General features: G+C 37.5%; 1 protein-coding gene across 1 annotated transcript in view; it reads left to right on the top strand.

Moving 5' to 3' along the window:
* usp10 (ubiquitin specific peptidase 10) overlaps positions 1 to 17,560 on the top strand; it is a 56,135-nt gene that overhangs the window by 19,926 nt on the left and 18,649 nt on the right. The window contains exons 2-9 of the mRNA XM_052028389.1: positions 1,467 to 1,535; positions 3,926 to 3,971; positions 4,626 to 5,726; positions 9,607 to 9,698; positions 11,654 to 11,763; positions 11,978 to 12,033; positions 12,166 to 12,269; positions 15,999 to 16,098. Coding sequence (XP_051884349.1) covers positions 1,467 to 1,535; positions 3,926 to 3,971; positions 4,626 to 5,726; positions 9,607 to 9,698; positions 11,654 to 11,763; positions 11,978 to 12,033; positions 12,166 to 12,269; positions 15,999 to 16,098 — 1,678 coding nt within the window. The remainder of the gene's footprint in view (positions 1 to 1,466; positions 1,536 to 3,925; positions 3,972 to 4,625; positions 5,727 to 9,606; positions 9,699 to 11,653; positions 11,764 to 11,977; positions 12,034 to 12,165; positions 12,270 to 15,998; positions 16,099 to 17,560) is intronic.

Genomic DNA, 17,560 nt, shown 5'->3' with positions numbered 1-17,560 from the left:
CTCAATATCGTACTCCCACTTTCTCCCCATTACCTTGACAGCTTTTACATTTAGAAATGTATCTATCTCGAAAATATTCAGTGACTTGACGTCTACAGCCCTCTGGCAGTGAATTCTGTAGGTTCACCACCCTATGACTGAAGACATTTTTCATCATCTTGGTCCTAAATCTTCTGCCCTGTACACTGAAACTGCATTGCCTCGTTCTAGACGTCTTGACCGGGTGAAACATTGTTTACATATTCATTCTGCCCAGCCCCATCAGCATTTTGTAAGTTTCAATTCCCCTCCCATTCTTTTAAACTACAGTGAGAACAATCCTAGTCAACTTGATCTGTCCTCGTAATGTAGTCCTGCAATCATAGGAATCAGTCAGATGAATCCTCCATCTAAGGCCAATATATTCATTTGCAACGAAAGCCAAACATGCCATTTGTCACCTTAACCGCACATTGTACCTACTTATTTGCTTTCAGTGTCTGGTGTACAAGAACACCCATGTCCCTTTGTGCATCAACACTTCAGTTTAACACTATTTAACTACCACATTTCATTTCTGTTTTTTTCTTGAAAAGTGGATAACTTTATATTTATCCTTGTATATCTGCCATGATTTTGCCCCACTTGCTCAATCTATCTGTGTCGCCTTGAACTCGATTTGCAGCCTGCTCACAATTCATAACCCCACCCAGTTTAGGCTTTTCGGCAAACTTTGAAATATTACACCTTGTTCCCTCGTGCAAATGATAGATGTGTATTGTGGCAGCTGAGGCCCAAGCACTGATCATTGTGATATGCCACTGGTTGTAGGCTGCCAGTCCAATAACTATTAAATCCTGCCCTGTTTCCTGCTTGTTAACCAATTCTCAATCTTTGCCAATATATTATTCGAATTGTTAAGTTCTTTCTGAAATGGTAATCTATTTAATATCTTTACCAGAATTTTAAAGTCTGTTTGTTTTTCCAATCAACTTGGATGTCAAGAACTAAGAAACCTAACTCTTTGAATGGTACTTCAGGCTGTGTTTGATTGTACTGAGTTTCTCTGATTAACTCCTTGCTCTGTTGTAGTTACATATATGCAAACTTTCTGCAGGAATCCTGGCTTTTCTGCTCTCGTCAACCAAAGTTTTGGTCACTTGTCCTCATGTTTTATGGTGGTTTGTCATATTTTACCAGTTAAGCAATTTGCTAGGGCATGCCTTATTATGTGTAAGTCTTGATATAAATGTAAGTTGTTGGTCTGGAACCAGACGTAAAATTAGACCAATTTTACTAACTCTGTGATACTTGTGACATTTGGGCTTGGTCTCTGGCATCTTCTTTCCTTGCTTTTACAAGGTTAATAATACCAAATGCATTTTAAGTTGGTTTAGTTATTCATTGTCTGAGATTTTCTGAAACTTGTGACTAAATTATATTTGCTATTGAACTAGGTTAATGATGTTCATTCTTTTGTCTTTCAGTACATCTTTGGGGAGTTCAGCCCTGATGAATTTAATCAATTTTTTGTAACATCACGCAGCTCTGTTGAAGTAAGTATGCTCATCATGTGCAAAATCTAGAACTGTTATTTCTGTTCATTTATCATACAGTACTGATTTTCAGATAAAACGTTGACTACTTGCCCTATGTCTAACAACGTGTTAACAAGTAGGATGTTTTTGTAATGTATTTTCTAACTTGATCGAGCCATGGCTATTAAAAGTTCAGAGGTTAAAGCAATGAATAGGTGGATTGGTTGAGAAGTTTCAGATGGTGGGATTCTGTTTTTAACTGAATAACAACATCTGATCCCTGTTCATCTATGAATCCTGAGTAATCCAAAGATGATGATTGAGCATTACAAATTGAGTAACTATAGCCATATGACCTGGCAGGCCTGCTTTCCCATTTAGTAAGACCATGGCTTAACCTGTAAATCACTTCCATTTACTGCTCTGCTCCCATCATCCTTGATTCTCTTAATGACCAAATATCTCCCGTTGTCTATCTTGCATGTATTGATTGAGCATCCACTGACAGAAATAGAAAACTCAAAAGATTTGCAATGCTGTGCCTGAAGTAGCCTTTATAAAGAGATTTCTAATTATAAGGGAATCGAGGGTTATCGTGGACAGAAGAATAGACTTGACTATCTGATCAGCAAGAATGAATGGCTGTTTTGCAGAACATCACCTATTCACTCCATAAGGATGATCCCGAGCTTTCAGACACCTGTCATTTCGGTTCCCCTTCCCACTTTCACTCTGACACCTTTGCTCTCTCATTCTGCTCTAACAAACCTAACAGAAGCTTAAGGAATGTTGGCTCTCATTACTTCACATGAAATTCAACAATTTCAGATAACTGGCCTTCCCAGTTTGTGTAAGACCCGGTGATGTTCTCTTCTCAAGTCAGATCTGCTGTGTTTTAAGAAGCCTTCACTTTCTCAGCTGACACTGCCACCATGTGTCTTTGCCTGTCACAGACTTTCTCTTTGTTCTCTTTTATTCCTCCGTCACCTCTGCAGATTAAATTTTGATTTTTAACTTTTTTATTTTTTGAAATATTAATTGAGGGTTCTAACTGAATGGACACTGGGAGGAGCTTTCCTTGACTGAGGAATCTAGAACTAGGGGGTTACTGTCTCAAAATAAGGGGTAAATCATTTAAGACTGAAATGAACAATTTCTTCACACAGAGGGTGGTGAGGCTTTGGAGTTCTCTGCCCTGGAGTGGGGGGAAGGTTGAGTCGTTAATTACATTCAAAACACTGATTGATAGATTTCAAGGAAAAATAGGATAGGACAGGAAAGTGGCGTTTTAAGGTAGAAAATCAGTCCTGTTGAATGATGGAGTGGGCTCAAGAGGCTAAATGGCCTATGCTTGTTCCTTTTCCCTGTGTTAAATTTACTGTGTTTGAATTGTAGCTAGTTTTCTTGTAGATATTTAAAGAAAAGAACCAGTGTTTCTCTAATTGCTGTTTCAAGTAATGTAATGTCTAACCTTATTTTATAATTGTACGTGCTTATTGATCTAGAAGTTCATTCTAGGAGCACAAACTTGAGAGCAAGAACTATGAATCATCTGGATTCAATTCGTACCAGAGAATTGGATTATTAATTTCACTGCCGAAAATAGGCAAAAAAATTGAATTTTTCAAAACCAGCTATTTTTCATGGGAGACTACTAAAATGTATCCTGCTAATACCTGGTTGGTATTGTTAGTCAGTAAAATATGGCAGTGCAACTTAAGGCATATGATTTTGTCTAGTCCTCATCCTCATTTAGTTTGAATTTACTAGCATTTTGATTCAAACGATAGAGTAAACATGGTTAACATTTAATCTTGGTTTCTATTTCAGCAATTCAAGATTTGCTAGATGAGACTGGTATTCTTTACTGGTATTGGTTTATTATTGTCACTTGTACCGAGGCACAGTGAAAAGCTTGCCTTACAAACCGATCGTACAGGTCAATTCATTACACAGTGCAGTTACATTGAGTCAGTACAGAGTGCATTGATGTAGTACAGGTAAAAACAATAACAGTACGGAGTAAAGTGTCACAGCTACAGAGAAAGTGCAGTGCAATAAGGTGCAAGGTCACTCCAAGGTAGATCGTGAGGTCATAGTCCATCTCATTGTATAAGGGAACCGTTCAATAGTCTTATCACAGTGGGGTAGAAGCTGTCCTTAAGTCTGGTGGTACGTGCCCTTAGGCACCTGTATCTTCTACCTGATGGAAGAGGAGAGAAGAGAGAATGTCCCGGGTGGGTGGGGTCTTCGATTATGCTGGCTGCTTCACCAAGACAGCGAGAGGTAAAGACAGAGTCCAAGGAGGGGAAATCATGTTTGCTAAAACCATAGATGGTGGAATATAATGTTAGTTTGTCTTTAATGTTTACAGTAAAAGGCTGAACTTTTTTTTTGTTTTGGCACAGCTTCCCCCATTTAACGATAAAGTCCTGCATGTCAATCAATCAGCAGGTAAGTGTTTTCATTGGCTTCACTAATACTCCATTTAGCTTGACAATGTGTGAAGGACTTGGATCGAATTCTTTGCGCAGATAACTTTCAGAAACGCTATCTTGATTTAATAAATCTGTAATTCAAAATTTACAATAAAACTTGTTTTGTACATCAGCAGCATTCTTGATTAATGAGTACACTTATTTTTAGTATGAATTAATTCCACTTTAGATTAAAGCAATTGGAGTGCCTTTTAAATACTTAGATTTTCTTTATAATTGTTGGACATTCCGATGCATGTTCATATCGGCTGTTTTATAATTAAGATCTAAAAACAAATATTTGTGGAATAATATTAAAAGTTTATTTCTTGACATCTTTGCCAAGGAGTCAGATGTAATCAAAGTTGACTTCTGATACCATGTCTGTTTACAGGTTAAACCTCCAATGCAGAACTTTATTAAACAATGATATACTCATGAACTGAATTGTGTTAGCTACATCTAACCTGAGTTTTCACTTTTCTAAAAAAAAATGAACTTTTGCCTGTACACAACAGTTAGGAGAGTTCTCCCACTCGTCCCAGAGTAACAGGAAAGAAACTTCAAAATTTAGTGTGTACCAGTTGTTAAAATAAAAAACATTAGAACTAATTTTTCTTTGTTTAAATAGGAGATGGAAATGATTCCGATATTGAAGAAAATGATTCGGAGCCACCTGGACTGCAGAGCAATGTTTACAAAGTCTCCAGTACATTGAATCCACAGGCACCAGAATTTATATTGGCATACCAACCTGTGCAGAAATCGTTAGACAACTTGTCAGAAGAAGCTGCCTTTAGCTCGATTGACTGTCAATTTGGAGAGGGTAATATTTCTCTGGACAGTGGCAATTGCCAGGGGAATGATGATCTCGTCTACCGAGAACAAGGGCCGAGAGAAAGGAGAAACAAGAAGAAAAGACCGCCTGGTTATTATAATTACCAGGAAGGCGTGAGTGATGCAGGCAGTCCTACTGAAGCTTTGGATCTTGTTAACGGGCATGTGTTAAATCCGGGACTAATTGATAATAGCATGGAAGAGGTTGAATTGCTTGGCCAGAAGGAGGTTCCTGAATCTCATGGACCTATTTCTTCAAAGGCTAATCAGAGGACTTGTGAAAGCCCTGAGAATGATGCAGACTTCATTAGTGGAGCGTTCTGTAATGACTCAGCCTCTCGTGCACTAGACGAGGCCAGGACAGCTGAGCAGCCTGGATTTGATGCTGAGGTAAACACCGAGGCTAATAACGATGAGGCTACTGTTGAGGTTAATTCCACTGAACAGCTTAGTCTCTCAGAGACAGAAAGGAGTAGTCCAGTAAGGACAGCTATTGCACAGTCATGTGCAGGCGCAGATATCAATGTGGATGTTAAAAATGAACAAACACTGGAATCCTCTGGTGATAGTGCTGTAACACTTCCTAGTTCCTCTGTTGGGGCAGGATTGCATACTGATAGCACAGAATGTGAGCAGGATAAACCAGAGGATACGTGTTCAGTTGAGCCAGAGCAGACTGCCTTAGCCCCTTCTACAGCTTCTGCTCCTTTGCCTGCCAAATCATGGGCTAGTCTTTTCCACAATTCAAAGCCCTCTTCGACAGGACCTGTGGCCTATGTTGAGGCAAAGTGCACACCAACCAATGCTTCTGTTCAGTTTCCTGAAAAACAGCCAGAAATGAGAATTGATTCGCCCGTTCCAGTGTCTGAGGATTCTGTAGCCCAAAAGATAGCAGGTAATTTTTAAAATATATCCTGAACAGAAGTTTAAAAGCTATCCGTTCTGATTTGTACATTTCTAAGTACAGCAAATCAACTATTCACACAGTTGTGAACTGGGCCGTCAACAATCTGACACCATTAAAACCAGTATTTCAATGTTCAAAAAAAAGTTTTTGAAGTGTTCATTAAGTTGTCCCTGTAGCTATTTTTGTTCTACAGGTATTGTTCTAGAACCATTGCTACTTCTACGTGACAAGCAGGTACATGTCTTTGTATCTGGAGTTAAGCTATGAAACTTAAAGTATATACCTCGGACAGATGAGAGCAAAAATTAATTTGTCATTGATACCACTATCATCCAACATAAAATTGAAAAACCCTGTTATTAGTTCTACATTCAGATATACCTGCAGGTGTATGATATAGAATTTGTAAATTTTTGTGAATCTTCATGAATCATATATCCATTATTCCTCAATTTAATATTTCAGATATTGAATAATGCAGCAAGTTCTTATAGTATCCATTTTATTCTGAATATGATGTCTTTGTATTCACAATCACATTAGAAGTGCTCATTTTGTTGAGTCATAAATGATGGCTACTGGCCATGTTTTCTTTTTGTGCTGTTTGAGTATTATTGAATTGTTGAAATAGTTATGGGTTGAAAGGCACGTGGCTCTCTGTTTTGTTCAAGTTAGCGTAATGAAGCTCTGAACGTCAAGATGGTAATAGTTGTGAATGTAACTGGAGAAGATGGAACAAAACTGCACTGTCTTGGATATCATTTACATCACGAATTAGTGCTTTTGGAAAACAACAGATATTTGTTCAGTACTGTGCTGTTAAAAGCTTCCTCTGCTACGGTGGGCCCAAGATGAAGCAAGGGGAATGGACTCTACCAGTTGGCTAATGTTTTTGTCCAGAAATTGTGGTTCCCACCTGAGGCAAATATAGATAGCATTGTTAATATTGTTTGCAAAGATGAGTGATAGTCCCTTGGTTTCCTTGAAAGAAAGAAAATGTTTGTCCTCTTAATAACCTTTGTTAGGATATAGTTAGTTTAAGCCACAAAGAACAGGAGGAAGGTATAATGGGAAAAGATGCTGATAAATCTCAGTCCCAGAGAAAAGACAGTCCCTTCGTTTGAGGTAATGAAGGTCTCACATATGTACATGATCATAACGTGCAAAAAAACTAATTTAAAAAAAGAACAATTTATGGGATAGTAGATGTGCTTGAAGAGCAAAACAAAAGCTAAAGGTAATTAGGAATATTAGCTGTTGAAATCAAAAATGATGAAACATACTCCCGAATTGATAGCAGTTTTAGTGTGATTCTGGGCAGAAGAAATTGAAGATGGAGATGGAAGACAACATCCAAAGCCAGTGGCTCCACGGGAAGCATCAGTGGACTCTGTTTACCATCTGTTGGTGTCTGTGCTCCCTGCGTGATGCATCGAGAAATATATCTGTAGTATTGTAGACTGTACTGATCTATGCATGCAAAAATAAAATATGTTATTCTTACCATTAATGTGTTGTGTTGGATTATTGAGATTTCTGAAATAAAATGGAGTCCTACACCCTATAATAGGGCTGATGGGGAGTAGTCACAAAAGAATTGCATTTTAGAAGTCATTTGGGGACATCTTTGTTCAGATCTTTTCACATTCAGTGAAGTTTTAATTTGTCCTAGATTATAGCAATGGACAATGAATATCTTCTGGATTTCACAAGTGACAACTGTGAAATACAGGTTGGTGATCCAAATTGGCAACAACTAATTCCATGTATCCCAGCAGAGGGCGTGTTTCTAATTCTGCATCAAAACCTGTAGTGTACAGTTATTAATGTTAAGATATCTTCAGAATATGGTAGGAGTTTATTGTGGTTGTTCACTATATTTGGTTTATTTTAAATCAAAGATACACTTTCTCACTTTTTAAAATGGCAATTTAATTTGTGCTGCATGGGAGACTTCTGAGCCAATCACTTGTGGCTTAGGAACAATGGTTTGTGGAGGCTTTCTGCGGCCCCTCTTGGCTTTGTGCCTAATGGTCTGAAAAATATTGAGCTATTTTTCTTTTGAGTTCCACATTAGCTGTAATCCAGTAGGTGGTGTACTCCAAACCTGTGTTTATTCCAGTGAGTTTTCAAAATCTGTGCTCATATATTTGTAGATAGGGTAGCTAGGAATCTGTGTGTGTATGCGTGAAGTACTTGTCAGGTGCAGTATTTAAACATGATTGGAATTTTCTTAAAGTTAGCTGTTTTGAAGATTTGGCAGCTTTACCTTAATACTGCCACAAGATGGTGCTGGAAGCCTATGATTCTGATCGAGGCCTTTTTGCTTCTCCACCAACTCTTTATAAATGTTGCTTTCATTCTTCTGTTACTTTGGATATTGTTAGTCTTCATCTCCCAGGGTGGTTATTTCACAGCACTAACTTATTTTTAAGCAAATCATTTTTTATTCATTTATTCTCATATATTTTTCAATCTGAAACCAATGCCACGTTATTGGCATACATTAATTTATTACTTTTCAGTGATGTTTAACTGATTGTCCAAGTTTTGGAACTTGGAACAAATGGTTTCTGGTCTTGAGCTTAGCTTTTATGTTGAAAGGATTTGGTTACTGTACATATTTGGTCATCTTCTCTATCTTGGCTATTGTATTGGTTCCTGCAAAGATTCCTATTGAGCTTTATGACTCCTTTACTTCCTGATCTTAAAGTACATTAGTTAATCTCTTCTGCTTTGTCAGGTGCCTTCTAACTGAATTTGGGTGCACTTTGCCATCCAGTCATTCAATGGTCATTTTCAAACAAACAAATGTTCTTTTGTATATTTTACCTTGCCTAGACTGCATGTTGCTGATCTGCTGAGCGGTTTGTCACATTTCCAAAATGCACATGAATAAAGAAAGAACTGCAGAATGAGGCATTTATAATGTTATCCTTCAGTCATTTAAGCAGTATATATTCCACTAACCAGAGGACACTGCTAGAAGTGTTTGTACTTTTAGGCTAAAATCTACTGTAAGTGATGACCCGAAGGAGTATTCGTTTTCAGGACTTCAGCCATTACTCTGGCGCTATACTGCCAGCAATACTTGTGCTATATTTTGATGTGCCATTTGGTTATATTTTACAAATATTGCTGTGGGTCCACTACTCAGATTGGAGTATTTATATTTAACTAAATGAAAATTAATTTGAGGTAATGAGTTATTTCTACCACCATCTGGATTTATGTACAATTTGAACTTCAAGTCTGAGATTAGTCGTGTTAATTATTACTTGCAAGTTTGAGATGGAGACTGTTACGTGGAGTTCAGTATGTGCAAGTGTGTTAAAGTGAGTTTCACTAGTTAAATCAATTATGCAGTACCTTCAAAGCATATACACAATTGTTAGTGGCTTCTTTGCAGAAATGGATGTATTATGATTGCACAAAAAATTATTCTGTATTTAAAAGTTGTCAATCTTCATTAGTTTAACAGTTAGTTACTACTTGTCAGACGACATTTTTAAAAAGAATAGTTCAATTCCCGAGCGCACATTGTCGCTATATTCTGTACCAAAGAAAGGGAGCTGCTTGAATAAACAGACGCTGGATAGTTTATAGTGCTATTGGCATGCTTAGCAATTTCTTGAGTTGAATAATGAGTCCATGGTTAAAAATAATGCAGGGAAAACTTGTAATATGACAGGGAAATAAACAGACAATTTTAAATAGAATGCTATATCATCGTTCCAGTTGAGCAAAAGGTTTCATTTGACTTTTGACATGTTGCATTAGATCGGTACATTAATCCTTTTGAGGATCATGTGATCCAGATTTCAGACCATGACCTTGTAACACTTTTTTTCCTCCCCCATATCTACAGAACTGCTGGAAACTGTGAAACTGGTACATAAACCAGTGTCTTTGCAACCTCGAGGTCTGATCAACAAAAGCAATTGGTGTTACATCAATGCTGTATCCTTATAATTTGAATATAACCTATGTCTATCAACTAACAACCCATTCCACATCTGAAGAAATGGAAATGAAAGGTCTTGTCAAACCAAAATAAATTGTGCTTTTTCATATATGAGCATATATCTTAAAAGGATTACAGAAGTGACTTTTACAGTTCTGGAAATGTGCAGCTGAGCAATGGAGTAACTCTGTAGTAAGTAAAGTATTTGTAATCAACTGCTAAAAAAATTTCAGCCAATCATGCTGATTTTTGCCTGGAACTGCTGGCTTTCAGCCATTGAAATTAAAGTCATTTCTGCACTTCATGTTTTTGAAATGTGGAAATTTAGGATTTACTGACAGATTTGCAGCCTGCTGCTGGATTCACTTTCGAGTCTAGAAGTATTCAGTCACAATCTGAGGAATTACCCCTTGTGTCCTGTGCTAGGTCTGATTTTCAATAGGGATTGTAGAGCAAAGATTTTAAAAAATTATAAGTTTTTGTTTAATTTAATTAGTTTAAATGGTCCAGTTTTAGTAATTTTTGAATGACTGTATGTCAGACATATTTTAAAAAAGTGTTAAAGTCATTCACAATTTCAATAGCGTGAAAATCCTTGCCATCTTTGCTAGCTATTAATGTTAGTCCATGGATATTTTGGAGGCAAGGCCATTGAAAGTACTGCCTAGGCCTGTGGCCATTCAGATAAAAGGGGCTGGATTCTGATGTGTTGAGGACCATAGAAGTGGTCTCCCTTCCACTTTCATTGTAGGTGTGGACATGAGGGGCAGAAAATAGTACTTGAAGTATCTAGGCAGTTCTTAGTGGAAAACATTATGGCACAATAATGTGGGACATGAATACAATAAGCTCCTTGCAGTAATTGGCATGATCTATCAAATACTAAAATGAATGTTCTAAAGCAGTTGCTTGTTGCATGCAAGGACATCAGATTTCTAGAGTCATGTAGTATCAAGTGAGTACAGAAAATACAGTAAGTACACGATGTGTGAAACAACATTTGTGGAGGGAAAAACAGACTTGGATGCATCAGACTTGTGGTCTTTCATTGGGACATGACCAAGCTAGAGACTTAACAGGTTTTAAGCCTGTGTGGAAACGAGAGTGAAAAGCAAAAGATAAAGTCTGTGTTGTGATGGGTGGTAGTGATCTAAATGTGAAAAGATATGATGGTGGAAACTGAAAGAAGACTAATAGGAGAATGAAGAAAAGATTGGTCTAGAGGAGACGACAGTGGTCAAAAGAGAATCATTGTCAATGGTTGCTATGTATGTGCATATTATAAAAAAAAGTGAGCAGGTTGATGTGAAATTGTTCAACTCTGGTCCAGAGGGCCAGAGTAACTAAATGATAAAATGCTGAGTGATTAAAATCCTTGAACTCACTTTGGAAGATAGTAGATGGAAGAGGATAGCAGTTTGTAGTGAGAGTGGGGTATTAAAATGGAAGGTGACCACAAACTCCATATTGTGCTTGTGGACGTAGCAGGGGTGATTCACAAAATGCCAAGTAATCTGTTTAGTACAATCCTAACCCTGGAAATTAAACTGAGAAATATCCAAATAATTCTAATTTTTCACCTGGAAAAGTATGACATCTTCTGTATTACATGGAAAAGGAAATGGATGCTGGTGATTGAAGAACGGTCCAGAGTGTGGAAGAAGGAAATTTCCCCTCCAGATGATGAGGAATCCTCAGTTGAAGAAAATGGGAAAATATGTTAAAGGTGGACAGGAAATAGTGTGGTCAAGATAGCTGTGTGTTTCAGAATGGGTAATGGTTAATAGTTTATCCCCAGAAGAGAGGAAGGGAAAGGAAAAGTCGATTGAATCATGCAATGATGAGCATTTCCATTATTTTCTGTTTTTATTGAAGAGTACCAATATTTTGTTTTTGGTAAGTAATTACCATGAATTGAAAACCAATATTCCCTTAACAAATGTGATTATAGACTCTGCAAGCTTTGGTTGCTTGTCCACCCATGTATCACCTGATGAAGTCAATTCCGATGTTTAGTGAGACACAGCGACCTCGCAGTTCTACACCAATGATTGACAGCTTGTACGTATTGCATATATTGTGTGTATTTGTATGTTTGAAATGTATTGATTTGGTTGATATGGTCAGATCACTTGAAGGTGGAACGGAATTCATGAATTATCAAGTTGTGATCAGTCCCATTTAATTAAGAATCTTTACTGCTATCATTTACAGTGATTTTAAAGTATTTCTTTGATGCTAAACTGCAAATTGTTCTCTTTTGTTGATTAAATAGCGTTCGACTGATGAATGAGTTCAGTACAATGCCAATACCCTCCAAGGCAAAACCGGGTAAGTAATTTGTACCTTTGTGCTCAGGAATTGACAATGAGCTTCATTTTATAAAGCAATATTCTGCTGTAATTTTGGAATGTACTGTTGTAAAATAATTGATTAATCACAATCTTTCATCATAATTATAAGGTACGGGTGATAAAAGTGTTAAAGATATTCGCGCTGGAGTTCCTTTCGAACCAACCTACATATATAGACTTCTGACAGTTATCAAGTCAAGTTTATCCGAAAAGGTAAGTCTAGGTTATTGTCGGCACTTGAGCATTTTGTATTTTTTGTTTATTCCCAAATGGTGTTATGGAGATTCCATAGTATTGACTCTTACCAAGTCCTTTTCGAACCACTGCTATTGTTGCAGCTTGTATAAGCCATGCTGCAGTGAAATTCTGTAAACAGAAGTTAATTGAATGATTTGAGTCCCTTGTGCTCATTAACAATCCAAATTGGCTTTAACATTTTTTATAATTCATAATAATAAAGTCCTCTATGTAAAACAGTATGTCAAAGTGGAATATAAAACGGAAAAGTTATTGGTGGCGCAGTGCATGGTGCCATGGATTGGGATGTGAGTTTATGCCCATGACTTGTCCTCTTCTCTCTCCTCCCCCCACACCTCTGAAATGTTCCGATCTCTCTCGTACCAAAGTGGGAGGTGCTGAAGAGAGGCCGTGCCCTTCCTCACAGAGGAGAGTTGTCACCGAGCCATGCTCTTCCTGTGATGCTGAAAGGTATTTTTTAATAATCATTAGTTGTTTTTGACTGTCTCTGTCTGCAACTGATTTTTTAATTTTTCCCACCCCAAGTCTCTTAACATGACAATCACTTTTCCTGATTGAGGAGTGCTGGAGACCTGCTCCCAATCACTCTGCTATTGCTGGTGCACAGTCAGCTCTTGGGTGAATGAGAGTGATGGCCCTCTAAGCTTCCTACCTTTTTAGAGGAAAGGTCTTGTGACCCTACCCATATTACAGTTAACATTGGGGGATTCCTCCAACCCTCCTTGCCACTCTTCCTGCCCCCCTCCCCCCCACCCCCCCTTCCCAGATCATGGATGTCATTTTTCATCTTCACAATGCACTTACTGGAATTCTGACATTGTACAACACTGTGCTACCATGTGCAAATTATTTTTCACTGCAAAAGGCAGATGTCTTGTGATGTTAGTCCATCTACAAACATTTTAATTAAAACTTCCGATACATTGATAGCTTTTCGAGATGTTTCTCATATTTCTGCTTTTGTCATGAGTAGTTTGCTGTCATTTAGTGAACAAATTACATTGAAGGTACAATCTAAAGCGGTAAGCACCTGGTGTCCACATAGATTAAATATGTGATGTACAGCAGAGCAATCCTGCACATGACTTACAACGTGTCTTTCTACAGAGTGATGGGTTACTTGTATTAAACCCACACAGCAACTGTCCAGCTTTAAGATCAGAGGTCCTAACATGAATAAAGTTTGCAATTAAAAACTGACAAGCTGACTTCCCTCAGTATGACTAGCTGAGCTTGTGACAGCTAGCTAATTAGTGCTGGCCTTCAAGCCTTTTCTACTTGATGATTTTTAGTTGATTTCTCAAACTCAATAAAGTTCAAGGTAAATTTAACATTGTTTTATATTTTATCAGCTGATTTGCTCTCTACATACTGACGATCGACAATGTATTCCTGAGTGTCAGTAAAATCACTCAGTCCTCCAGAGTCTTTTCCTGTGCTGTCCATTAGCTAGGGGGACTTCTGAAGCTTCCTGGAAAAGCGGACCGTGTATCTAATCTCTCCTGAACTAATACAGGGCTTGATTATGTACAGCGGGAGTGCCTCTGAACTCTTTGTCAGGTGCAGAGCCTGGAAATTCTCCTGATCTCACAGGCTTCAGACCAACCAGTGGCATGGTTCCTAAAGTAAAAGAGCAGCAGAGATTTGTCACCACTACGAGTTGGAGAAGCCATGAGATGCGGAGATCATTAAGACGAAGGTTGCTGTGAATACGAGGAAGAATCTCAGCAAGGCACCTCCCTCCCAGCACCATTTGATGCTTCCAGAGCTGTGAATTTGGAACTGTAAGAGGCCACTTGTGTTAATGTTTCTCCATAGCAGAGGGCCTTAATGAAATCCTCCTCATTTTGTTTGTTATCTGCTGGAATCAGTGCCCCTATCCCTCGCAGATGATAAGGTCTTGATATAATTTCCTTTGAATGTAGCAACAAAGTTGATGTAAGCAACTGTCTGCCTAGTTTTTTGTTAAGCTAACATGGCACTTTTACCTGATTGTTCATAGATATTTCGGCCTTCAGATTCTGATGCAGTGATAGCTACTGTTTCAAGAGTTTGCTGCACGGGGTCAGAATAGTATCTACAGACTTGAACATTATAGTCTGCATTTGGAACACAATACATCTGAAAGAAAACCTTGCATATTTTCATGGGAATTTCCCACTTGTCATTACTTGTTTTCATTCTTCCATTAAATTAATTTGCAACAGGGCAAAATGGATTTGATATCTACCTGATATTATTTCAGGTTCTTTCATTCCTCTATTACAACCTGAATTGAAAAATAAACTTGCACTTAAATAATGCTTTCCATGTTCTTTGAGGATCACAAAGTACTTCACAGCATGTGAATTGGTTTTAAATTGCAGCAGCAAATTTCCACGAAAGATCTCAAACAGCAGAACAAATTATGTAGTTTGTTTTAGTGGCTTTGGTTCTGAGAAATGTTTAACCAGATATTAATGGAGATCCCAAACTCCTTTAAAATGTGCCATAAATTCCTCTACATCAGCATCTGTGGAGAAAAGGGGTCTGATTTTTGAAGTCTGATCCTGAAATATGGTACCCTTGGTAATGCAACAGTCCCCTTAACCTTGCTTTGGAAATGGACTTGAGCCCTTGAGCTGCTGACTCTGAAACATTCTGTCAATGAACCAAGGCTGAGGCTTTTCTACATAAGCATTTTTTGTAAACAGGTATTTTAATGAAACATTGATAGGACTTAACGTGAGGTCAAATCACTTCCTAAAGAGGATATGTTTAAAATCTCTTATAACAAAAGAGTAACCTTTATGAAAGCTGGGCAAGAATTTTTTGCTTTCATTAAAAAACAAAATGAACAACATTCTTTCACAGTTTTTGTTCATGAAGGTGATTGTTACAGCCGCTGCCTCTTTGTTTCTCCAGTTACTATTTTTGCTATATTAAAACCTTTGGTCAGTTTTTAATCAGGAAAAGCAGCTTCAGAAATGGCTGTTCTTACTCTAAAATGCGTTGTGTCATTCTAAGGGATTATACATTATTTAGGATGGAGGTTCTTGGCTGTATCCAGTTATTAATTTGAAGCCTGATCTTAAATTTGGTACTTTAGCAGGCTGACCCTGAGCCAAATTTTTTACAAAATGTTTTGTCTCATTAAAAATTCCTATGCCTCTTACAGATACTTAGAACACCAGTTAAGTTTTGTTTATGGCTATCATTATTTCATTGTTAGAGCTAGGCTTTTAAAACCTAGATTTATGTACCCAGCCTAACATCTAAATTAGCTTATTAGTTTAAGAAATCACCTGACTTAATTTGAGATAACACTTAAAAACTAGAACGAGATGATGCAAGAAGACCAAAATATTCTACTAAGGGTTTTTGTCTTGTTTCGGTGCCCACATGTACACAAAAGATACCATACCACAGCCTTGAATGGGAATAGGGTTTTCTTTAGCACCATGCCAATGTATTTTTGCTCATAATGGCTCATTCATGTCACCTGCTGTTTGTGGGACTTTACTGTCTGTAAATTAGCTGCTGTATTTATTCACAAGTGACTGCTGCATTATAACGAAATAATTGGATTGAAAGATCTTTTTTGTACATGTGCAAATCTTATTTTTCCTGCTGAAACTTGCATCCATTGGTTTTTCATTGAATTTATTAAATATTTTAATTTATGGCTCTTACTATCTTATTCAGGGCCGACAAGAGGATGCTGAAGAATATTTGGGCTTTATTCTAAATGGTCTTCATGAAGAAATGTTGACACTGAAGAAACTAATTACTCCACAGGATGAAAGTAAGTGACTCTTGACCTTTTGTCCTAATAACCTCATCCTTGAAGCAGGAACTTGCTCATATAATTACTCCCAATACGTGATTAGTTTGTAAGACCATCAGGCAGAGAAAGCTTTTGGATCTGCATATTATAATCTGGTTACTGTATTTCTGGTGCTTGTTGTAACAGATGTAGTTGAATGCATTAATCTTCTGAATTGCAAACTAGATCTTGTGTTACACATTTTAAACTAAGTTGTATAATATTTTTGGTGACAATAGTCCATCTGACCCTAAAATAGTATTAAGATCAATCAGAATTTAGACAACCCATTATATGAAAATATATATAATAGCAAAGTTAAATAGTATGAAATATTTTTATCATCCACTATTTATATGCTTTGTATCATACATCATACTAATGCTCTATTTAAATCATTTTGATCTCTGATTGATTTTTAAATGTCTGCTACCATCAATTTGACATCTGATTTAAGAGCTGTACTAATTTAATCCAAATTCTCTATTTTGTTTTTTTTGGTTCTGGTTTACCAGGCAAATTATAGTTTTGCCTTGCGTGCCAATTGAACATTGCTGAGTTCTCATTTTTCCTTGTGTCATAAGGAAGTAGCCATTCAGAGCATCAAGTCTATGCTGTCTCTCAGAGAAATTCCATCAATCCCATTCCCACACTTATTTCCCCATAACCTATTCTTTCACGCATGCCCATTCACGATCCTCTGATTCAACTATCGGCCATCTGCACTGGGGGCAAATTACAGCAGCCCACCCTGACAACCTGCACATCTTTGGGACATGGGAGGAAACTGGGTCACCTGGGGGAAAACCCACATGGTCACAGGGATAGTGGTGCCATCTCTGCAGTTTGCACAAGAGGTTAGGATCAAGCCTAGGTCACTAGAACTGTGAGACAATGGTATTATCTGCAGCACCACAGTGCTGCTGTTAAGATTATTTTTAAGCCTGTTGCTTTTCATGTATATCTGGTTAATTCTGTTGCTCAGTTTGCAACTGGAGGATGATCATTGTAACTTAATATTTATTTTAATCTGGAATTTATTGCTGGTCTTAAAATATTACTGGAAATTTGCTTCATGCAAAATATAGTAGAAGATTGAATAAGCTCTCACTTAAGTGGCACCTTAAAGTGTCGTTATGCCCTCAAGCTACTTCACTTCCACTCAGTACTTTGAAGTGTTAACAATATCTATTGTAAAAAAAAGTCTATTTCCTTTTGACTAAGCCAGGTGCTGTGTTTTTGGTGGTGATGGCTGATGGTAGATTGAAACTTGCATGCCCACATAATGTGTGTTAAAGTGTAGAAGAAGCACTCTGAAAACATGAGCATGTGTCCTGGCTGCTGATGGGAGGGGTTGTTCAGTTTGAGGATCAGAAGGTTGAGTTGTATGATGGTTATGAGTATGGAGGAAATTAAAAATAAAAAAGGTGACTATGGAAAG

The sequence above is a fragment of the Pristis pectinata genome, chromosome 13 (assembly GCF_009764475.1).
Source record: "Pristis pectinata isolate sPriPec2 chromosome 13, sPriPec2.1.pri, whole genome shotgun sequence".
Classification (NCBI taxonomy): domain Eukaryota; kingdom Metazoa; phylum Chordata; class Chondrichthyes; order Rhinopristiformes; family Pristidae; genus Pristis; species Pristis pectinata.
Note: the sequence above shows the minus strand (reverse complement) of the source record. Positions and strands in the feature narration are given on the sequence as shown.